At 44.5% G+C, this 23,972-nt stretch overlaps 1 protein-coding gene across 2 annotated transcripts in view; it reads left to right on the top strand.

Annotated features, from left to right (window-relative positions):
* Positions 1-8,531: 8,531 nt before the first annotated feature.
* Positions 8,532-23,972, top strand: part of ME3 (malic enzyme 3) — a 195,214-nt gene continuing 179,773 nt past the window's right edge. The window contains exons 1-2 of one of the 2 annotated variants that reach the window (XM_008263027.4): positions 8,532-8,865; positions 9,260-9,457. In XM_008263027.4, the coding sequence (XP_008261249.2) occupies positions 9,275-9,457 (183 nt within the window). In that variant the 5' untranslated portion in view covers positions 8,532-8,865; positions 9,260-9,274. Of the gene's footprint in view, positions 8,866-9,110; positions 9,458-23,972 lie in introns of those variants that run through there. The other variant, XM_070076488.1, reaches the window with a different exon arrangement.

Raw genomic sequence — 23,972 nt, 5'->3', positions numbered from 1 at the left:
TGAGCATGGATCCACGGTGTGGAAGGACTCTGGGACCAACAACTGATGCTGATTGAAGGGCAGCTATTGGGGTTTCCTGAAAGGAACCAAGAGCAGGAAATCTCCCTTCTCCAGTCTTGAACCTCCCTCTATGGCCCCCTACTGGCAGAAGTTAGCAGGCAACCTATTGCCAAAGAGTTTGAAGGATTCAAACTCAAGCCATAAACCAAAATATAGAAATATAGATTTGGAATTGGAAAAACTAACCACTCAGTATTTTATAAAAATTATGAAGTTGTGTTAGTATTTATAAAGTGCTTAGACCAGTGTCTGGCAAGGAAGAAGCACTTAAAATGTCCCTCTAGGAAACAGACATTTATCCTAGCAATTAAGTTACTTGCATCCCACAACGAAGTGCCTGGGTTCAATGCCTAACTCTGGCTCCTGGCCCTGTGGTGGAATGAGAAGGCCATGCCAAGGTGGCCACAGGCAAGCGAGCGTCAGTTACTCAGGAATGGCTTTGAATCCCACCTGGCAATGGAGCCTGCCTGGCAACAGGCTGTGATTGGATAGCTTTGGAAACTGCCTGGCAACAGGCTGTGATTAGTTGGGGCATAGACCGCCCCTTGACCAGATTGGCTGGTCTTGGCTATATAAGCTGTTGTACTAACTCAAATAAACGAGTCTGCGAGCTGCTTGCCTAAAGCCTGCTTTCACCTGACTCCCGGGGTCTGTGTGGTGATTCGCGCCTCTTGCCCCCACCACGCTCCTCCTCTCAGAAATGAATCCACTGCAACATTGTTGAGAAATCAACTGCAACATGGCCCCATTTTCTGCTGGTGTAGACCTTGGTGGGCAGCAGTGATGGCTCAAGGAACTTTGTCACCCATGTATGGGATACCTGAATTAAGTTTCCATCTCCTAGCTACTTCTGGCTTAGTCTCAGCCCAGTCCTGGGCAATTGGGGAATGAAACAGCATATGGCAGCTCTCTGTCTCTGCTTAGCAAGCAAATTTGAAAAATAATAAAGTATATTTTAATTAAATAAATAAATCTACCAAAAATCAATATGAAAAATCATATTAGATCTGGGTTTTTTTTTTTTTTTTTTTAAACTTTTATTTAATGAATATAAATTTCCAAAGTACAGCTTATGGATTACAATGGCTTCCCCCCCATAACGTCCCTCCCACCCGCAACCCTCCCCTTTCCCACTCCCTTTCCCCTTCCATTCACATCAAGATTCATTTTCGATTCTCTTTATATACAGAAGATCAGTTTAGCATACATTAAGTAAAGATTTCAACAGTTTGCTCCCACACAGAAACATAAAGTGAAAAATACTATCTGAGTGCTAGTTATAGCATTAAATCTCAATGTACAGCCCACTAAGGACAAAGATCCTACATGAGGAGTAAGTACACAGTGACTCCTGTTGTTGACTTAACAAATTGACACTCTTGTTTATGGCATCAGTAATCACCCTAGGCTCTTGTCATGAGTTTCCAAGGCTATGGAAGCCCCCTGAATTCACTGACTCTGATAATATTTAGACAAGGCCATGGTCAAAGTGGAAGTTCTCTCCTCCCTTCAGAGAAAGGTACCTCCTTCTTTGATGACCCGTTCTTTCCACTGGGATCTCACTTGTGGAGATCTTTCATTTTTTTTTCCCCAGAGTGTCTTGGCTTTCCATGCCTGAAATACTCTCATGGGCTTTTCAGCTGGATCCGCATGCCTTAAGGGCTGATTCTGAGGCCAGAGTGCTGTTTAGGACATCTGCCATTCTATGGGTCTGCTGTGTATCTCACTTCCCATGTTGGATCATTCTCTCCCTTTTTGATTCTATCAGCTAGTATTTGCAGACACTATTCTTGTTTATGTGATCCCTTTGGTTCTTAGTCCTATCATTATGATCAATTGTGCACAGAAATTGATCACTGGGACTAGTGAGATGGCATTGGTACATGCCACCTTGATGGGATTGAATTGGAATCCCCTGGTATGTTTCTAACTCTACCGTTTGAGGTAAGTCAGCTTGAGCATGTCCCGAATTGCACATCTCTTCTAATGAAGAACTGGATTAAGGATTCCTCTGGGTTGCCTTTAGAAATCTCTCTTTTTTTTAAATAATAGGTAAAATCCAACAATTTTATGTAGTACAAGCAAGTGGTATTTATCCCACATAAGCAAGGCTGTCAGCATTTTAAAAAATCAATAAATTGGACATACTACACAAACTGCAAAAATGTTAAATGGTTACATCAACTTTTGTAAAAGATATTTGGCATAAAAAAACTGAGCAAACAAGAAACAGAAGAGAAATTCCTCATCTAGATAAAGAATATCTACCAAAACCAACTTTAATAGTGAAATTGGACAGTTTTCCCTTAAGTTGGGGAAAGGCGGAAGTGTCTTTTTCTCACCACTACTTTTCAATATTATGGTGGAATTACTAGACAGTGCAGTAACACAAAGAAAGGATACAAAATGCATACATATTGGGAAGGAAGACATAAAACTGCCAGCAAATGTCATTATTGCATGTATAGAAAATTCAAAAGTACATCATAAGTACCCCTGGAACAATGTTAGTGTAGCAAAGTGGCGAATTACATGTACAATTTAATTGTTGTTCCATGTATGGGTAAGAGCTAGGATTTGAAATTTAAAAACAAAATAAAGCATCATTTAAAATTGCATCAGGTTAAAAAGCAAATCCCAATCGGTGTCTTTTAACTGGACAGTTCAGGCCATTAACGTTCAATGTGACTAATGAAAAGTGGTAACTTTGCCCTGCCATTTGCCAAAGATAAGTTCTAATATATGCTTTGAATTCCCTGTGATCTTTTGCTGTGAGGTTTCCTTCCTTTATCTTCTTTCATACTGATGACCGTGTTTCTTTGTTTCTGTGTGTAACACATCTTTAAGCATCTGTTGCAGGGCTGGACGAGTGGCGACAAATTCTTTCAATTTCTGTTTGTTATGAAACGTCTTTATTTCACCTTCATTCACAAATGATAGCTTTGCAGGATATAATATTCTGGGCTGGCAGTTTTTCTCTCTTAGTACCTGGGCTATATCTCGCCATTCCCTTCTAGCTTGTAGAGTTTCTGATGAGAAGTCAGCAGTGAGTCTGATTGGCGATCCTCTGAAAGTAATCTGACGTTTCTCTCTTGCACATTTTAGGATCTTTTCTTTATGTTTCACTGTGGAGAGTTTAATTACAACGTGTCGTGGTGAGGATCTCTTTTGGTCGTGTTTATTAGGGGTTCTGTGGGCTTCCTGTACTAGGATTTCTCTGTCCTTCTCCAAACCTGGGAAATTTTCTGCTAATATCTCACTAAAAAGGCCTTCTAATCCTTTCTCCCTCTCCATGCCTTCAGGAACTCCTAGAACCCGAATGTTGGTTTTTTTAATAGTATCCTGAAGATTCCTGACAATATGTTTTAGATTTCTAATTTCCTCTTCTTTTCTTTGATCTGACTGTATCCTTTCCTGTTCTCTGTCTTCTAAGTCTGATATTCTCTCTTCTGCTTCACCCATTCTGTTTGTAAGGCTCTCTATTGTGTTTTTCATTTGATCTATTGAATTCTTCACTTCAGTCACTATCACAGTTTCCTGTTGTACTAATTGTTTCGTTTCATTTTGATTCCTCCTTAATATTTCATTTTCACGAGAGAGATTTTCTATCTTGTCCATTAAGGCTTTATGTAGTTCAAGAATTTGTTTTTGAGAACTTCTTAATGCTCTTATCAATTTTTTGAGATCTGCTTCTTGCATTTCTTCTATGTCATCATCTTCATAATCTTGAATTGGGGTGTCTTTTTCATTTGAGGGTGTCATGGTGACTTCCTTGTTTTTATTACCTCGGTTTTTGCATTTGTTATTTGGCATATTGGAGATATTTGGTTTCTTCACTGTGGTGCTTTTTCTTGTTATACTATGACTCTAGATTAAGTGGACTATCTGTTTTTGATGGAGCCTTAGGGCTTGAGATGGGTGTGGCCTGAGAGCTCTGTTTGGTGTCCCAAAGGTGACACTCCCAGGTTAGGAGTGGTAAATCTCTCTTTCTCTCTCTTTCTTTTTTTGATTCAAGAGGGAAGTAATTCCACACAGCTGAACGAAGTTGGAGGTAGTTAGCAGGCAAATGATATACCCACAGGAGCCAGAGATCGGAAGCTCTTTCCCAAGGACCACACAGGGAATCTGTTTGGCCCTCAGAGTGGGTTCAAATTCTCCTTCAGTCTCCCACTGGGTTGCCAAAGTTACGGAATTGTAGTGTCTCTGGAGAGTACTCAGGTGAATTCCGTGAGTTCTCTCCCCCACCGTCTCTTTTTTCACAGTCTCAGTTCAGTAGCACCACAAATTTACTAGGTCCTAATCTCCTGTTAATTCGCCCCGCCCAGAGTCAGGGTTTTCTGCTAGGCTCAGGGCCGGTGCAGACCTGAGGTCGCTCTGCTTATGACGTATGTCCAAGATGGCGCCTGCTCTTTGTCTTGCTCGCCCTTGAGAGGTGAGCAGAGAGAGAGAAACCCGTGTCCGTACCAGTCACCTTTTTTTTTTTTTCTCTCTCTCTCTCTCTTCCAGTTAGCCTGGTGAACTTTTCCCCCCCGGGGGTCGTTCCCTCTAGTCTCCTCTCTCTGCTTGCCTGCCGGTGTCTCGGGCTATTGAGGTTCGGCTCACCTTGCGTTCCAGCGCTGGTGTGTTGAGTCTGCCGCTGGTGTCCCGAACTGTGGGCTCCCACGCTCTCCACACAGGTCCGCTGTGAATCACGCGTTCTGGAAGAGTTTCTTCTGCTGTTTCCTCCCCTACTCTTCCTTGAACCTGCAGTATCTCCACTTTTATTAAACTATCTCTCCCTGGACTATCAGTGTGCTCCCTTCCTATTCCGCCATCTTGCCTCTCTCCCTCAGATCTGGGTTTTTGTCACGAGGATGGTGAGACTTAAAAGGGCCACACACAATACTCAACATCACACAAGCTAGTCGCTGGGAGAGTCTGGACTGTCTGAACTCAAAGCTGTTGTTCTACCTCCACGATCCCCTGTAAGAAGCAGAGAAGACAGATACATTAATAAATCACTTCACAGAGAGACAGATTACAAAACCACAATAGGAGAAACAACAGAGTTTGGGGAGCATCAGGAAGGAAGGGTGAGCTGCAGGCGGGGAAGCTAGGAAGATGGGGCAGGAGTTCTTATTTGAGGGGAGTTGTGAAGGAAAAACAAGACTTCACTGGAAGATACAGCAAGTGTTTATGTTGAAGCATTTACAAAAATGATAGCAGCAATATGAATTAATGAATTATCTTGGAGGCCATCTTGAATATTATGAATAAATGTGTGAAGCAATGAAATTAGCTAAACAATAGTGAATTTTTAGCTGACCTTCTAAAAATCTATGTGTATGGGGGCTGGTACTGTGGTGCAGTGGGTTAACACCCTGGCCTAAAACGCCAGCATCCCATATGGGCACCAGCTCTAGTCCCAGCTGCTCCTCTTCTAGTCCAGCTCTCTGCTGTGGCCTGGGAAAGCAGTAGAAGATGGCCCAAGTCTTTGGGCCCCTGCACCCATGTGGGAGACCTAGAAGAAGCTCCTGACTCCTGGCTTCAGATCAGTGCAGCTCCAGCCATTGCAGCCATCTGGGGAGTGAACCAGTGGATGGAAGATCTCTCTCTTTCTCTACCTCTCTCTGTAACTCTTTCAAATAAATAAAATAATTTTTTTAAAAAAATCTATGTGTAGGGTCATAAAATCTGAATTCAGAAGGCAAACGATCTTCTTTCAAGCTAGCAGACTGAATTAAACCTCTAACTTGTAGCTCTTTTGATATCTTTTTAACAATGTATGAAATTGAGTTTAATTAAGTCCACTCTTTGGGAAATTATGCACAAATTTGAATCATGAATTTCATTTAATTCCATAAAGTGAATGCATTGTAGTGCTAAGCACTGTCCCAGATACAGGAGTTGCAAATTACTGTCAGTGGTGGTTCCAGTCCTTAAGGAACTCACAACCCAGTAGGGCAACAGGTAGAGATGAAAATCTCCATAATCACAGCAAAAATGCAAAGGTACTAAGGGCACTTTGGAATATGGAGCCTCTGTCCAAGAGAGCATGGAATGGAATTCCTTCCCTGTCACCCCAGGGAACATTACAATGATGGCAAAATTCAGTAAATGGGATGTGAAGGGAGAGGGGCCAAGACAAATTACAGAGACTCATTCATTTACCTAGTGCTAGTATGCAGTTGGAAGAAACTCTGCTATTGAAAGTCAGCCCTCGACACAAGGGTATATAAAAAAAGAAAAAAAAAAAGAAGCAATTCTGCAATATTTCCATCATTCTGAATCTGATCTTTGAAATCCTATGTTCAGCTCTAAAAATAAGGAAATTGCCTTGAAACCGGAGATGGAAACCACAGATGTCAATACTAATATTAGCTAACAGTTTCTGAGCACCCACTGCATGCACAGCACTTTAGGGTAAAGCGAAGTATTATAATCTAGGCTTCTAGTTACTGGTTCCTGGCAACCATTTTCTCCTTCAGCCCTTTAGTAATGGACTCCCCTACTGAGCTTTAGCAGAGCAAGTACATGTCCATCCCATTGGCAACATTGCTTCCCAGCCTTCCTTATCCCTTGATGTGACGATGTGACGGTTTTTATCTAAACACCATAGGTGGAGTAATGTGTACAACTTCTACATCACTTTGTTAAAAGGAGTCACTTGCCCTCCTTTCCTGCAGGCTAGGATGCCAATGTAGTGCTAGTGCTTCTCTATGGAAGACAACAGTGTCTGGAGAAGGAGAGAGCAGCAAGACAGGGGGAACCTGGGTCCCTGCGCAACTCTAGAACCAAGAAGCCCCTCCTCCTTCTGATGCTGCACCTGGTGCACCTGCCTTCCCCACTTTTCCTTTATTGTGGCCGAAGAGCAAACACACACAAAAGAAAAAAAAAACAACACTGCTATATTTATGTCTGGATTAAGGGAATATGGGCTGCAGGTGAGGACATGAAAGAGACTCATATGTAAACTGCACAAGCTTTAGTAAATTGATGTTATAAAAAATTATATATGCTTGTTTGGAGAACTCTATTTACATCCTGGTTTCTAGCTGAGTTTCAAATGACTGAGGTGAAGGAAAGGTCATTGTACTGAGCAAGAGCAGGCAGATTTGATCAACAAACCATTTTGGATGATTTGCTATGTGCCAGGTTCCAAGATAAAAGCATATGCATGCGTGCGCACATACACGCACACAAACACACACAATACAATCTTTGCTTTCAAGTTGCTTGTAGAGTTGTGGAAGATATGCAAATATAAAAAGTGTTGGAAGGAATTAGTTAACATTTTTTGTTGCAGATGATCAAAAATCTAGCTCAAACTGGCTTAAGGGAAATGAAAAGATTGTTTACAGGCTTTTGTGAAATAAATGGACAGTCCAAGAGTACACCCATAGATGGGATATTTTTGCCCCCCCCCACCAGGTAATTCTGATTCTGTTTTAGAAAGCCCTGCTCTACACAAATCATTCACACTACAAGTAGGAGTAGAGACCAGAGAGGGGAGAGACTGAGTGAGGAGAAAGCCGTGGCTGAGATGCAGGACTCCTGAACTCAGGCAGGAGCAGCCCTGAGCTGGTTACCGAACCCCACTTTGGACAGAGAGCAGAACTAACACCTTGGCAGGTGACTTTTGAAGAGCAGTCAGCAGAAGGCCATGGCACCTGTCTGGCACTCAGTCCGATGGCTCACAATCCCTGAGGGAGGCTGTCACTTCCCTTCATTCAACGGACAACTATTTCTTGTGCAACTGTGTGCCAGGCAGCAGGCAAGGCAATGAGGAGTTACACGTGGAGCCTCTGGTCACGAAGTCTGTTTTTGGGGAGGTGGGTGGGGATCAGACAATAACCAACCAGAGAAACAAGCTAATTACCACCTGTGTTAAGTTCTATGAAGGAAACCCCCTTCCCTATATATTCCCTAGTGGAGGCCAACCTTGGATGGAACAGAGGAAAGGTCTTAGAGCTGAGGAATCCGTGGAGATGGAAATGAGGCAGTCGTTTGGAAGGTCAGAGTGTAAGTGTTCCAACAGAGGCAATGGTAAGCACAAGGACCCTGGGGTGGCAGGCTCCTGGGTGGGGTAGGGAAGCAGGGAGGAGCGAGTGAGGCTAGAACCCAGAAGAAGGTAGAGAGCAGAGTGTGATGAACTTGAAGCAGTCAGCAGGAGTCAGAAGGCCCTCCAAAGAATGAAATGTTTACTAAAAGTTATCTCCTGATTACTTTGTGGACAAAGCGTAAAATGAAGCTGAGGGTGACAGGGGCCCTGAGATCCCAGCGTGGCCCCAATAATCCACGGCAGACTCAATGAGTCCCCAGGACCACTCTTAGTAACTGTGAACATGGAAGTGCTCTGTGTCTGGGTACAGGTGGCTCTGCAACACGAGAAACGCGGCTAGTGTGACCTGGGAACTGCATTTTAAAATGTTCTTCCAAGTTAATCAATTTACTTAAGGGCACACAATAGCATGCAGCTCAGCTGCTGTGTTGGACAGCACGAGGCAGCATGAGGTCCCTGAAGGCCGGCCTCCCCAGGTGCCTTCACTCTTGTCAAGGTGCAGAGCCCCAGGGGGCCATTCTGAGCTTCATCTTGTCACTGAGGAGGCAGGTGCAAGCGCAGCTGTGAGGCAACTTGCCGCGTCCTCAAAGGCAGCCCGCACTGCACTGCACTGCGAAGAAAGGATTGAGGACGCACCAGCCCCGCAAGCAGGAGGCCGCTGGAGCGCTCCAGCCATTGGCAGGAGAGGAACAACGAACCGCAGCGTCTCGCCCCGCCTGCCCCGCAGCGGATCCGCCTAGACATCAGCTCCGGGACCAGCGCAGGTGAGCCAGGACAAGAGCCACCGAGGCAAATTCCCGGGCAGGATTGGGAGTGCAGGGACCCCCGCACCCCCGCGCGCTGCGCAGCCGCTTCTTCTCCGGGTTGAGTGCGGGGGTGGCGCGGGCTATCACCCGCACGGATCTGCTTTTTCGGGCTTGCTTTCTCTTTGCCTGGCACTTGCTGAGGCCTGACACCCCGCAGCAGAGAGAGCTGAGCAGGTGGCCTTGAGCGGAGGCGGGGTGGTGACAGGCGGCGGGGGCTGGAGCCTTTAACCCTTGGCGCGCCCTTGCTCTCTCCCGGAGGACACGTTCTGGGCTCAGGCCCAGTGCCCTGCTGCTTGCGTCGGTCCTGGCTGGCTAGAAGGCGCCCCTGACCTTGGTCTCTCCCCGGTGCCAGGTCTGCGCAAGGACCATGGGTGCGGCGCTGGGCACTAACGCGCGGCTGGCTCTTCGGTCGGGCCAGGCCTGCGGCACCCTCGCGCGAAGGGCACCCTGTGCACCCACGCGAGCCTGCCACTCCAAGTCCAGCCCGGCGCGCCCTGTGCCTCTGAAGAAGAGAGGATACGATGTCACCAGAAACCCGCATCTCAACAAGGTAAGGGGCCCGAGAGATAGGCTCCCCGCGGCGATCCTGTGGCTGGTGGGGAAGGGCGCCCCGCCCCCTGGCCTGGGAAGGCTCATCCCGGGCGCCCGTCCAGCGGTTTTCCGCTTGGCCTTGCAGGGGCTTGGTGTGATTTGGTTTGATTTTCTCTTTCCCCTCTCCTCTTTCTCATGAAGAGTGGTGACCAGTAATGCAGGGAGCCTAATTGCTTCAGGAATAACGATATAGACCAGGGTAAGATCACCATGGTCAGTCTGATCTCCCCTTGATGCTTATTAGTTCTTTTGGTCTTGGACAGTTCATTTTACCCGGATCGCCCTTATGGGTCTAAGTTTTTGTATCTGTTAAAGAGATGCAGGTGTTTTAGAAATGTTGTGAGATTTGCAGAGATATGGAGGTGGGATTCTTAGCACAGTACCTGGCCACCTCTGAGAAAATAAATGTCAGATAAAGCTTTGATTATTATTTTGGGGAAAAGATTAATTCCAGAGTGAGCACAGCAAGATCTAGAATGGCAGAGATTTTAGAGTGTGAAGGGGCATTAGAAATTCTAGTTCAAACATCCCCTTTTGCAGAAAACAAGACAAGTGGGGACTTGCCCAAGGTCACCAGCTAGATAGTGCAGATCCTGTCTCTGGGTCCAGATCTCCAATGCTCTGTTCAAGTTCAATCCGCTGTTAACCTATGAGTGTTAACTAAGAGCACACATGTCTGTTTCTGGGGATAGAGTTAGTGTCTTTGAATTAGGGGATTGGGCAGAGAGAGACAGAAGCAACCGAACTGGATTTGAGGCTCACCTCCTCCTTTCCTCCGCAAATTTATATGAGCATCTCATTTCATCTCCTTGAGACTCCACTTCCTTCAGCCTAACATGGATGCTCTGGTAGACTCACCATTCCTACTTCACTTGATTATTGTGACAATCAAAGGAATCATCGAATTTGAAACTTGGCTTTCAACTATATAAAGTACTGGATAAATAAGCAATTACTGCCAAATAAAAATGTTATTAAGCTAAGGAAATAAGTCTTTCTTTCAGCTTCTACCTATCACATCGACTTCCTTCTTTTTGTACCCCAAAGACTTTAATTTCTCATACACTACTACTCTCCAAAGTATTCCAGGTGTTTACATCACTTTGAATTACTTTGCAGTAAGTGATAGAAAATGCAGACTGGATTAAGTAAACAAAAGCCTCCTTTAACTAGAAATTTAGAGGAAGGCTTGCAGGCAAGGCTTGACCCAGAAGTCCAGATGGCATTCATAAAGATGTGGGTTCTCTCTGGCACCCTGCTCTGCTCTGCCTTTGCTATGTCAGCTTTATCCTTGGGGTCCAGCCAGTGGAGCCTTTCATCCCAACATTGCCACAACCACCCATCTCCTGTCCTTGCACCACACTTTCCGGGAATAGAGGGACTCATCTTTTCTGGTAGCTCCTGTAGAAGAGAAAGGAAGTGAATTTTCTTATTGACTCTGAATGCATTCTCTTCCCATTCCTAAACTAATTATGGTTAACTTAACGCTGTTGTATCCTACCCATGGAGTTAAAGATAGAGATTAAGGTAGGGCTGCCTACACTAACTAGATTAAAATAAAGGGGATGTGGCTTCCCCACCGTAAATCTGGGTATTGTTAGCAGGGTAGGACGGATGGATGCTGGAGAGCAAAACAGTAAATTCCCACGACAGGCTCTAAGCATTTTGACAATAACTCCCTTAGACGTGCCAGCATATTAACCAAACAGCACTTATTTCTTTGTGAATAGTTAAGAAAATAAAGGCAGAGCTCAAATGCCAGTTTTAAACTCTAGATTTTGGACCTCTGGAAGCATACCCACCCCTACTCTGATCCATAATGTAAATCTTTGACTCCCAAGTAACATAAATGGGAATCTATCCATAAATATGTGGGACCCCATGTTTTTCTGAAGTTATGCATCGTTTATACATCCCCGAAGTCAGTGGATGCCAGTGTGGGTTGATGAGGGCATCTAGGGTGACCTTGTCTCCCATTCTCTGACCACTGAGGAAAGAAGGAAGCCATGGAAGGAGCAGCCCTGCCAGGGAGCAGCTGTGCATGCCGCCTTTTCTCCCACTGGACTGCCCGTCTTGGACTGTCCTGCTGACTTCCTGTGCTCAGGGACTCTCCAGAGAAGGCCCAAGACTTGGTGCTTTCCATCATCCAGATGCAAGGATTCTGCAGCAGTTAAGCAATACAATGAGGAAAGAAAAGAGAAGGGCAGCTTTGTAGGGTCTTCAGGGTAGCAGTTAGTGGGCAGGTCAGTGCATGGACTGTTTTGTGCTAGAATGTGAGCTCTTTGGGGTCAGGGACTGGGCTTCATGCACTGTGATTGCCCTCCATCTGTGATGGGCAGTTCCTGAAAGATCTAGCAACCGGCATTACATTCTTGGAATGGGGTCAGTAGATATGCCACCCACTTTTGACAGATCAGGAGAGGCATTTAAGTGAAGTTTGAGGTCAGAGGGAGGTCAGGAGGCAGAATTCTCTGAGAGAAGAAGAGCTACGGAACAAGGCAAGCATTGTTGATGTGCAGTCACTGGGTCCTGGTCCTAGCTCCATTATGTGCTGGCTGTGTGATCCGTGATGAATCTCAGAAGCTCCTCTACCCATGTCACCCCTTCTCTGTGAGGATCATATGAGATAGTCCCCGTGAACTCACTTTTCAAATAGGCTAAATATTAGGTGATCACGTGGACGACTTCCAGAATTGGGGTAGAAAGCACCCTTACAGAGGATCTAGTGCGGAGTTACTCAGATTGAGAGCTGCAAATTGTGAGATGTGATTAGCTTAAGGGGTCTGTCTTCTTCAGGCACTGAGCAATAAGGGCTGCTTGGTTTGTCTTCCACACAGGACCCCGAACATGGTGAACACAGATGCTCTGTCTTGCACATGATATTGTTTGTCTGACCTGAGCAAATAAGCAATCACTCTTTAAAAGATCCCAATCATTTTATAGCCCCTTGCCTCTCAACTGTATTAATCTAATGTCATGACTTCAGGCCAGTGCTCTCATTTCCTAGACAAATGCCTACGGTTGACCCATTTTGGAGGAAATACAGCTACTTGGCCCAAATCATTAGGCTGTTCACTGAAGGGGTGTGTTATTTCCAATACTGCATAATTCTACCCCTTCAGCCCATGTGCCAAGGGTGAGTTTTGCCATAAAATTCCACTAATCCCTTACCTGCTTCTCTGTAATTTTCTTTTATCTCTTGAACTTGGTATTCAGGGAAATAATTAATGAAGAGAATTTTTGGGCAAATCTCTGTGACTGTGGGCCAGAACATTTCATGTAGTGGGCCCTCAGACACTGCAGGGCAGCACAGGTGAGGTTCCTCCACACAGACTGAGGTCAGTGACCCTGTGAAGGCTGGATGGCCACTGCTGCAGTATTGGCTGCACATCTGAAACCATGCAGGTTTCAGCTGAAGCCCTTCTGTGATTAATTAGAAAGCCCCCACCCCCAGCTACAATTTCCCTTCAAATAAGGTTTCTATGCTTTTGTTTGGTGTCACTGTAGAACGTGATCTTGCCTCCTGTTGGTAAGGGGGAGTGTGTCACGCAGCTTTGGCTCAAAGCTTGACCAGGAGAGGATGTTTAGGTTGCGTGGAGCATTAGAAATGTGCTGGTGATGCTGTTTTCTGTCCTGAAGGCAGATAACATGATATAGCTCCCAAGACCTCTGCTTCAGATTTGATGTAGAATCAGGCCTCCTGACCAAAAGAGAATCAATGGATTATCAAGTAAATAATAGGTCCAGAAGCAGCAATGTTCTACAGCCCTGGCCTCTTGTGCAATGACTTAGGACATTGAAGCCTACATACTGTTCAGATATTTTAGGAACAAGCAAGCAGAGGCAGGTTGGCATCAAATCCTTCCCTGTTGAATATTATTCTAGCTTTGTGGGATTGGTAAACATGTGGCATTGGGGCTTTGTGTTGGTAATAGCTTGAAGAACCTGTATTAAACTAAAGTATGGACAATTGTAATGAAGCAAACCCTGAACACAGAAGCTTAAACTGGAGAAAAGTGTATTTCTCTCTTATGAGCAACTCTTAGCCGACACCTGGGGCTTTGGATGTAGCTTGATTTTGTTTGCCACTTCAGTGCATATTTTACATTTTATGGTGCAAGATGGTTACTCTTACTTGCCCTGTCAGTTCCACACAGCAACCAAAGGAAAAGGGAAATGCCTCCTAAGGGTACAAGTTGGAAGTCGTAAGCATCACTTTTACTTGTATCCAAGTAGCCAGAAGTTCATCACATGCTGCTCCTACCTGTAAGACAACCTGGGAAACAGAATCTTCTGCTGGATGCTTATGTATTCAACTAAAAATTTTATGCCATTAAAGGAAGATGGGTGGATATTGAGGATACTGACACAAAATGGTGATCTAAAACTTTCATTCTTTTGCTCTGTCAGTTTTACCCAGGCTTTAAAATCCATGTGTTTCTCTGCATCCCCACTACCACCAGCTGTGTTCTCCTGCTATCTAGATTATGGAGGAGCTTCCTAACTGGTTTCCCAATTTCCAGCTTTTTTCAACCATTGCCACTGTGTCTATTATGCACCCTTTGAATACTAAGACCTTGGACACATCATTGGTCCTTCTCTTTCTTTCAAATGCCATTTCCAACCCACCAGAAAACTTTGTTGCTCTACCTTCAGACTAAACCTGGAATCCAACCCCTGCTCACCACAGCCCCATCCTGATTTGAGCCCCCAACATGTCTTTGCTGGGTAACAGAAACCTCCCCACTAGCCTTTTTCCTACCAATTTAGCTCCTCTTGCTTATTCTCAACACAATGGCACAGTCATGCTTTTATATTGTGTGTTGCATAGGCATTTGTGTGATCATTATGAAGACTTCAGAAACACTGGCTTATGTTTCATGTGAATGCATGATTGGTTCTCTCTGAACTCATCTTTTGCTACCCATCTTCCTTACTGCCCCAAGCACATTGGCCTCCCTGCTTTTCCTCAAACACTCTAGGCTGCTCCTACCCAGAGTCTTTGTGCTGGCTGATCCTTCTTCCTAGAGCCTATATCTCCTAAAAAGTCACATGGTTAACTCTCTCCCTGCTTTAGGGCTTCTCATTTCTCAATGAGACCTACTGTGGGCACCCCATTTGAAGTCATAAGCAGTCCAGTCAACATGTTTGATCCTCTTTAACATATTTTACCTTCTCTGATGTGGCACTTTCTAACACATGATTTAATTTACTGTATCTCTGGTTTATTGTTTACATGCCTTCACTGTAATTTAAGCTCCATTTAGATGGGGATTTCTGTCTATTCGCTCATTACTATATTCCAGATATTTAACTGATGATATTCATTAAACGAGTAAGTAGTTCTGAGATTTGTCTGCTGTGGCTCTTTCTCTCATCCCTTTCCTTCACCTCTCCTTTCACTAAAGCCCCCTCCTTTCAGCCTGGTGCCTGCCCTCTCACATTTGTGATGTTGATATGTCCTCCTGGGGTGTGGCTACATCTCACATTAGCCTTGTGGGTGCCCAGGGGCCCACCACAGAGTGACGTGCTGGAGAAGTGCAGCACAGAGAAGTTTACTCTGTTTGTTTCCTGCTTTCCCAGCATTAAACAGAGCCCAGGGAAGAAGGAGGAGGTCCTAGGTAGAAAACCCAGGTGGTGCCTTGGAACCAGAGGTTCCACAGGAAGAAACAAGGCAAAAACCAAAGGGAAGATATCTAGAACGTGGGCCAGATGAAAGAGACCCCAGCTCCCATCACCATCGCCAGCTTCCCATAACTCTCACCCTCCGTGTTGAGCCCTTGGTGCCTTCATCCCAGTTCTGAGCCCTTTATGTGCTCCTGTGATGCAACACCACTGTGGAAGACAAGGGAAGCCCATCAGGGACACTTCCTCTCCTAGGCTTCTGAAAGCCGAGGAGACTGGGGCTGGGGTTACAGGAGTTGAAAGGGAGAGATTTGCTAGTTTTTGAACCTTGAGTTGATGCTCAAAAAGTATTTCTCACAAACATATTGTTATACATAGCTGAATTGTTCTGCAAAAAAATAACATTGAGTATTAAAAAAGCATTTGTGTGGTGGTTGTTACGAAGACTTCGGAACTGTTGGTTCATGTCAATGAAAGCTAAATTCAAAATGAAAAATACTAAATGAAATCTATTACATAAATTTGCTGCAACAATATGTAACCCTGTCAAAAGCCTAGGAAGTAAACATGTGAAAATGGGGTTATGCGGAGTTTACTTTCCCATTATGTAAGTTTCTTTAATACTCCATTGTCTTTTTTTTAAGATTTATTTATTTATTTGAAAGTCAGAGTTACACAAAGAGGAGAGGCGGGGTGGGGGGGGGAGAGAATCTTCCATCTGCTGGCTCACTCCCCAATTGGTTGCAATGGCCTGAGCTGTGCTGATCCGAAGCCAGGAGCCAGGGCCTCCTCCCAGTCTCAAATGCGGGTGCAGGGGCCCAAGGACTTGGGGCATCTTCTACTGCTTTCCCAGGCCACAGCAGACAGCTGGATTAAAAGTAGGGCCCTACGCACTATGTCAAAGCACTGGCCCCCATTGTCTTTTAAATTTTAGGTTACAGCTTCTGTGAGGAAATAAATTTTTAGACTCAAGTAAATAACATTCAGACCGACTTTGAGAAGTTGACCTATATGTAATGCATAGATGGACATCCCTCTAGAGTAGTCTTATTTCAAGCTTTGCAATTAGTTGTCTTCTAGAGGCGATACATTTAGCTTCATGTAATAACAAAATGTTAACACAAGAATCTGCTTGCTGCCAGTTCTAAAAGCAGTTGTAAACAGCTAAATCTAGATCATGTTAGCAGCAGCACTGGAGGGCATATCTCATACAGAAATATGTGGTATTGGCTCAGACCTGGGCCAACTGGCATCTTAAATCAATCTAATAAGTCTGGACTCTATATATAGACTTTCTTTGGACACTTTTTAGGCTCACTTTTTTTCCCTGTTTATAGTTTATCTTGTCTTGGTGTCCTTGGCCCTTGTAAGCTGTGAGGTTTATGACTTTCTTTTAGTTTATATTTTTGTCATTTCTACCAGAGGTTTCTTTTATAGTCTGCCTTTTTTCTTTCAAAATCTGTATTCTGTGAGAGGTGGAAAAGTCCTTTGACTTTATAATTATTGCGAATGGATCGCTAATGTGCAGTACTTCTTTTTTCTGCAAAAAACATGGGTTACAGTCAGCTTCAAAAGTCTTCACTTTGATGTGTAGAAAGTGCACTGGGAAGTCCTTTGGGGTGGTATCCAACGGCCTTTTTGCTTCAGAGCACAAAAAATGCTCTATGATTGTGTGAAGAAAATCTGACTGATACCCTACAATTGGGGGTGCCGAGGTCAGTGGTTAAAAGCATGCATTCATTTTGTACCCAAGCGTTGCTGGGCAGCCTGGTTAGAACACATTTTCTACCAAAAGGACACAGTAAAAGAGTAAACTATACCCAGTCATTTGAGAAGGATTTTTGATGGAAAGATCATCTTTTGAGGAACTTGAAAAAGAGAAAATGGAAGCTGCATTTTTCTTCAGAGTAACTATTGAGAACTAGATAGGATACAGTTGAATGATTGGCAACCTGAGAATATTACTTTCTAGAAAGCATTTTGTCTTGTTCTGTCTTACTGGCTATGAACCATACATACATTGGTCCTATAAGATGGAATCCTGGAGAAGTGGTCTGTGCTGACTGCTTTGTTTTGTTTTCTTTTGCTTCACTGTTTCAGAAAACAGAAGGAGGAAGTAAACACCTCCATCAGTTAACATCTCCTTTAGGTTAAGGGGCTATCCTGCGACTTCCACACAGGAGAGGGGCCATCAAGTATGTAATGGGACTAGTCTCCAGTCAGTACACAGTCTCTATTCCTTCTCTCGCTCTGGCTTTGGAAAACTGTTGAGAATTCCAACCCAGTTCCCCATTAGACTGAATTTCTTTTGATAGCACTATTGCGGGAGCTCAAATACTAATTATAGCAACTAACAGGTTTATTTTTTTTATTTTTTTTTATTTGACAGGCAGAGTTAGACAATGAGAGAGAGAGAGACAGAGAGAAAGGTCTTCCTTCTGTTGGTTCACCCTGCAATGGCTGCTACAGCTGGTGCACTGTGCCAATCCAAAGCCAGGAGCCAGGTGCTTCCTCCTGGTCTCCCATGCAGGTACAGGGGCCCAAGCACTTGGGCCATCCTCCACTGCCTTCCCGGGCCACAGCAAAGAGCTGGACTGGAAGAGGAGCAACCAAGACTAGAACACAGCACCTGTATGGGATGCCAGCACCGCAGGCGGAGGATTAACCAAATGAACCACGGTGCCGCCCCGCAACTAACAGTTTTTAAGACATGTGATGTGGTAGGAATTGTTCTAAGTAGTTTATGTACATTAACCCATTTAATACACTAGCACAACTTTTGAGGGAGACACTGTTATTATTCTGATGGTATAAATAAAAAAAACAGAGACAGGAGAATACTAACTAACTTGCCCAAAGTCATGCAGTGCATACTTGGCAGAACCAAGTCTTGAATCTAGGCCATCTGGTATTAATACTGCACCCTCATTCTCTGTGCTGTATTGCCACTTCCAGTGTGCAAGTCCTTTTCTGAATGTGCAAGTTCTTCCCTCTTACTTGATATGAGTGCCTGATGCTGGATGTGCTGTGACCTTAGGTAGTAGCTAAGCCATTCCTTGCTCCCTGCTGTGGTTCTATTAGATTAATAGAACCTTGGAGTTAGAGGAATTTTAAAGATCACTGGGTGCCTCATCCTCACCCTATAAATCAGGGAAAGGGAATGGCCCATGGGCCATATAAGGCCCATGAAATAATTTGGTCTGGCCCTGCCAAGGCAACTGTGGCAGGATTAGAAATTCAAAAATCTATAGTAGAATAATTTTTAAATTGGTAATTTTGTATGGTCTGTGAATGATGTTATAAATATCCAAATGGTCCTTGGCAGGAAAAAGTTTCCCCACCCCTGCTCTAAATACATGTAATTATCCCAAGACACATTGTTTATATATTAAATTTATTCAGTGGTTATTGGCTGAGTTCCTATTCTGTTTTAGGCAGTGGAGACACCATGGTGAATACAATATTCCTTCTTCTGCCTTTGTAGAACTTATGGAGTATCAAGGATAAAGGCGAGGATCAGTTAGTAAGAGGACAGTTTCAATTTAGTGGGTAGCTATAATGAGAAGGATACTCATGTAAGTGCTGTGGACGACAGAAGCAGAAATGCTTCCAACAGCAGTGCTAGAAGTGGAGGCGGAGAAGCTGTTTAGGCCAGACTAAGAGAGAAAATGGCATTCTGTCTCAGAATAGCCATCCATTACTTTTGTGGTTGAATGCAGAGAAATTAAGTAATAATATAGCTATAAGGGACCTCATTTACAGGGAAGCAAATAGTATTTTAAAATTCCCAGTTCTGCAGAGTATTGGAACCTTAACATCTGTGATCTGATACTTTTCCTTGCTAGTTTGTTGCACACTTCAGGCTCTCCAGGGTCGCCTCTGCCATGCTGCCTTCCTCAGTAATGCCCATGGATGCAGCTTGTTCTTCCTCTGGATTGCATTGGCATTCAGCACATGCAGGGAGTCTTGGCTCTCTCCCACATGCGTCCTCACAGCACATTTATTAGTGTGTGGGTCTGTCTCCATCGCTTATTCCTCCTTTGGGTCCAGGAGACTGTAGCCAGCACAATAACGTCCTCACAGTTCCCTCAGCAAAACTTAGATACGTGAATTCCTTCCTCATTGCCCCCTCCTCAGCAGACCAGAAACCGGACTGATAATACACCAACCCCACCTGCCATCTATTATGAAAAGATGGTGGAAGATTCTATGTGGTCATGTAAAATATGCTTAGAACTGTCCTTAGGACTTGGAGAAATTTGAAATCCAAGGGCATTCATTCATCATACCAATATGGATTTTGGAAATACATTTCCTTATGAGAGTCTGAAGAACAGTGCCTTCATGATGACATCATACATTTTCATCCTTGGGCTCCTGCAAAGACATCAGATTTACACCTGTTCTAGCTAGCAATAGCTTAAGGATTTTGAGATGGAGGTGGTAGTAAAAGGAAAGTAGTCAGCTGGAATCATTCGTGCATGACCGCCAGTGAGCGTAGCCTAAGACCAGGTATTTGGAGCCCGAGCACACTGCTTAAAATTTAGGTATTTGGAATCAGAAAAGCCTAAGGGCCGGCGCCATGGCTCAATAGGCTAATCCTCCGCCTAGCGGCGCCGGCACACCGGGTTCTAGTCCCGATTGGGGCACCGGATTTTGTCCCGGTTGCCCCTTTTCCATACCAGCTCTCTGCTGTGGTCCGGGAAGGCAGTGGAGGATGGCCCAAGTGCTTGGGCCCTGCACCCCATGGGAGACCAGGAGGAAGCACCTGGCTCCTGCCTTTGGATCAGCGCGGTGCGCCGGCTGCAGCGCGCCGGCCGGGGCGGCCATTGGAGGGTGAACCAAAGGCAAAGGAAGACCTTTCTCTCTGTCTCTCTCTCTCACTGTCCACTCTGCCTGTCAAAAAAAAAAAAAAAAAAAAAAGCCTAAGATTCCAATCCCAGCCCTTCGATTCCCTCGCTGTGGCATCTTGGGAAGGGCACTTTGTTTCTCTGAGCCTCAGTTTCCTCATATGTGAGTGGGGATAATAAAATGAACCTACTTGACAGATTGCTATAATAATGAGGTGAAAATGTATGTAAAGAACATTGGGAGTGTCCGATCAATTCTCATGTAGTCCACATCTCTAAAGCTCCTGCTCCCTCCTAACACAGTGTGAAGCCTTGTATGGCCTGCAGAAGCCACAGACACAGCAGCATTGAATAGGTTCCACGCCCTCTTAGAGTCCCCTCCCTCCCTCCTTCCCTCCTTTCCTTCCTTCCCTCCTTTCCTTCCTTCCCTCCTTCCTTCCTTCCTTCCTTCCTTCCAAGATTCACTCATTGATTTGAGAGGCAGAGCTACAGAGAGACGGGAGACAGAGAGAGAGGAGAGGTCTTCCATGCACTGGTCCACTCTCCAAATGGCCTCAACAGCTGAGCCCATCTGAAGCCAGGATCCAAGAGCTTCCTGCAGGCCCCCCACGCAGTTACAGGGGCCCAAGCACCAGGGCCATCCTCCACTGCCTTTCTAGACCATAGCAGAAAGCTGGACTGGAATTGGAGCAGCCAGGACTCAAACCACTGCCCACATGGGATGCTGGCACCACAAGCAGAGGCCTAGGCCGCTGCACCACAGTGCTGGCCCTGTAGAGTTCCATTTCAAAGAAAGAGGTGAAGACTGAAGGATCAGAGCTCATTCTCCGTGGGCATGGACTGTATCTGATTTGTGAAGAAGAGGAGTGTGTCAGGAGAGCAGCAGGTTAAGTGGAGACCTCAGTGATAAGTTCTGTGTTTGATGGAGCTTGAGCCTGAATTTGAAAAACCTTAAGTAAAAATATCTCTAGCAAGAGAAATTCAAGTGTTCTTTTAAAAGCTGGTACTTCTGGAAGTTGAGCCTGGTGTTGAAGATGGGCCATCATCAAGAATCTCAGAATTTGTCCCAAAGTTTTGGCACATTCTAACAAAGGTTTTCAAAACTAACTCTGAAAAAAAAAAAAAATTTAGCTGAGTCTGTCTTTCTGTTGATCACCATCCTATCACTGTCAAGTCCCATGAGATGATCTAGCAAGATGGCAAGATAAGACACGGTCTGCCACACTAGTTTAGCACAAAAGTTAAAAGGTTGCTGCAGTGCAGCTAGTGAGGCGTGGTAAGCTCACCCTCACGTCATCCTCTTCTTTCTTACCTCCCTTATGTTATTTTTGGTCTCTTCTAGTCCAGTTTTGTTTTGACTGGGAAAATCACTTGAGGCCCCAAGGACAGTGAATAGTAATGCAGTCATTGCTTGGCGAAACAGGAGTAGAGATGACTGGTGTGGAGGAAAAAAAATCCACTTTAGAAATCCAATTTTAGAAACATGCTTTGAATTCCACCTGTCAAAGCTGAAACGTTTTCTCTATTCTCATACTCCAAGAGCCTGCTGGCAGTTGTCCTGTATACAAGGAGCCACAGAAGCTGCCTAACCTTTTCGGAGGGATGGTGGTGTAGATCCTGGGGGGGGCAGCCAGATAGGTAGCACCAAGAGAGAGGACCCGCCCAGCACAGGGACGATCCTCCTGGAACCTCCAGTTATCTCCAATAACCGATCTCCTTCAGTAACCGACCTCAGCTGCAGCACTGCAGGGTCCTGTGCAGCCTTAGCTGTTGTCTTGTGGACTGAACTGTTCAGTGTTCTATGATTTTCTATCAGTTAATTGGACAAGGCCAGTGCTATGTCTGGGACTTGAAATCCCTAGGACAATAGCATTAGAAATAATAATAGCATGCTCACGCCGCGGCTCACTTGGCTAATCCTCTGCCTGTGTTGCCGGCACCCTGGGTTCTAGTCCCGGTTGGGGCACCAGATTCTGTCCCGGTTGCTCCTCTTCCAGTCCAGCTCTTTGCTGTGGCCCAGGAAGGCAGTGGAGGATGGTCCAAGTGCTTGGGCCCTGCACCCGCATGGGAGACCAGGAGGAAGCACCTGGCTCCTGGCTTCGGATCGGCTCAGCACACCGGCTGCAGCGCACCGGCTGTGGTGGCCATTTGGGGGGGTGAACCAATGGAAAAGGAAGACCTTTCTCTCTGTTTCTCTCTAACTCTGCCTGTCCAAAAAAAAGGAAAGGAAAGAAAAAATAAATAACAATAGCAAACACTTACATAATGCTAGCCATATCAGATACTCTTTCAAAAAATATGTGTTTAAGAAGGAAGAAAGGAGGGAGTTGGGGGAGAGAGAGAGAGAAGCATTTGTTCTCACTGGCTCACTCCTTAAATGTCCACAACAGCATGGGCGTCTCAGGCCAAAACTAGGAGCCAAGAACTCAATCCAAGTCTCTAGCATGGATGCAGTGAACCAACTACTTGAGCCATCACCTGCGTCCTCCCAGGGTGCATGTTAGTAGGAATCTATAATTGGGAATGCAATTTGGACTCAAACCCAGACACCCCAACATGGGATGCCTGTATACAAGCTGGCATTTTAAACGCCAGGCTAACACAAACCTACCAGGTACTCTTATTGTTGTGTTACATATATTATTTTCAAGGAGAGGAAGTGTTGTGAAGAAAGTAAGCTTTGTCTATAGCTCTTTCACCTCCTGTTTCCATGGCCTATTCTTCCTAACACATTACTATCCTAAGGGTCTTCATAGTACCCTTAAGTTGCTCAGGGCTGCCAACCTAAGAAGACTTGTTCATTTATGTTGTCCTGATTCCTGTCCTAGATCTCATCTCTTTACTTCCTTCCCTGTCTCTCCATTGATCCAACCATCCAGCCATCCAGCCATCCAGTATTTATTGATCACCTGTCATATACCAGGCACTGTTAGGTATTCGAAATAACATTGTAAACCTGACAGTTATGTACTTTCTCTTTTTTGAATATATAATTTGGTGAGAAAGATAGCAAATAAATAAAAAACCAAAATTATCAACATGGTTATTGGTGGTGGGGAAGGAATAAATAGGGTAGAGTGTGACAGAATAACATTGGATCTATTTCATATGGTAAGGGAAGACCTCTATCAGAGGTGGGTTTTTTTGTTTTTTTGTTTTTTTGTTTTTTTAAGAATATATCTAAGAAAGAGAATCCAATATGAGGAGAAACTGGGACAAGTGTTTGGGCACAGAAATAGTTCACGTAGAGTCTGAAGGCAACACATAACTTAACACAGCAGGTTCTAGGCACTAACAATAGAGAGTCCAGCAAGAGTGTAATGATTAAGGGAGTGAATTGCAAAAAGCCCAGGGAGTTCAGGGGTGAGTTGAACACACAGCCTGTGAGTTTGTGAGATTTGCAATGGGTTTCATCCTCTGTAAAACTGGATACTATTAAATGGTTCTAAGCAAGAAGTAGTTTGACCTCATCTACACTAATAATAGATATTTCTATTAGCTGTTGTGGAGAGCAGGTTTGGGGCCGGGGGCAAAAGTGGAAGCAGAAAGACCCGTTTGAAGCCAGTGAAGTCATAGGAGCAAGAGAAGATGGGGGCTGGGAGGTGGTGGGTGTCAGGGAGAGGATAGAAATCCCCCAGATTTACCAGGGCTTGATCTTTATTTTTCCGCCCCATGTTCTCTATTCCTCATAAAATTACCACCACTATAAAACCTCCCACAAAAAGCACTTGATAAATATAAAATACATAAAATAAAAAATATAAAATCAAAATAATAAAATATAAATATATAAAAAATATAAAATAAGTCTCAAATGAAATCTAATCATGACCAATTATGGTTATTGTGATCATGTCATTAGCATACTTCATGATAATAAGGAGATAAAATACTTGCATTTTATCATTAGATTTTATTAAGTACTTCCTGATTGGCTATCTCATCTGATCCAAACACAAATGTTGTGAGTCAGGTATTATTACCTTTGTTTTATAGGGG

This window comes from Oryctolagus cuniculus, chromosome 1 (genome assembly GCF_964237555.1).
Source record: "Oryctolagus cuniculus chromosome 1, mOryCun1.1, whole genome shotgun sequence".
Taxonomy (NCBI): domain Eukaryota; kingdom Metazoa; phylum Chordata; class Mammalia; order Lagomorpha; family Leporidae; genus Oryctolagus; species Oryctolagus cuniculus.
Note: the sequence above shows the minus strand (reverse complement) of the source record. Positions and strands in the feature narration are given on the sequence as shown.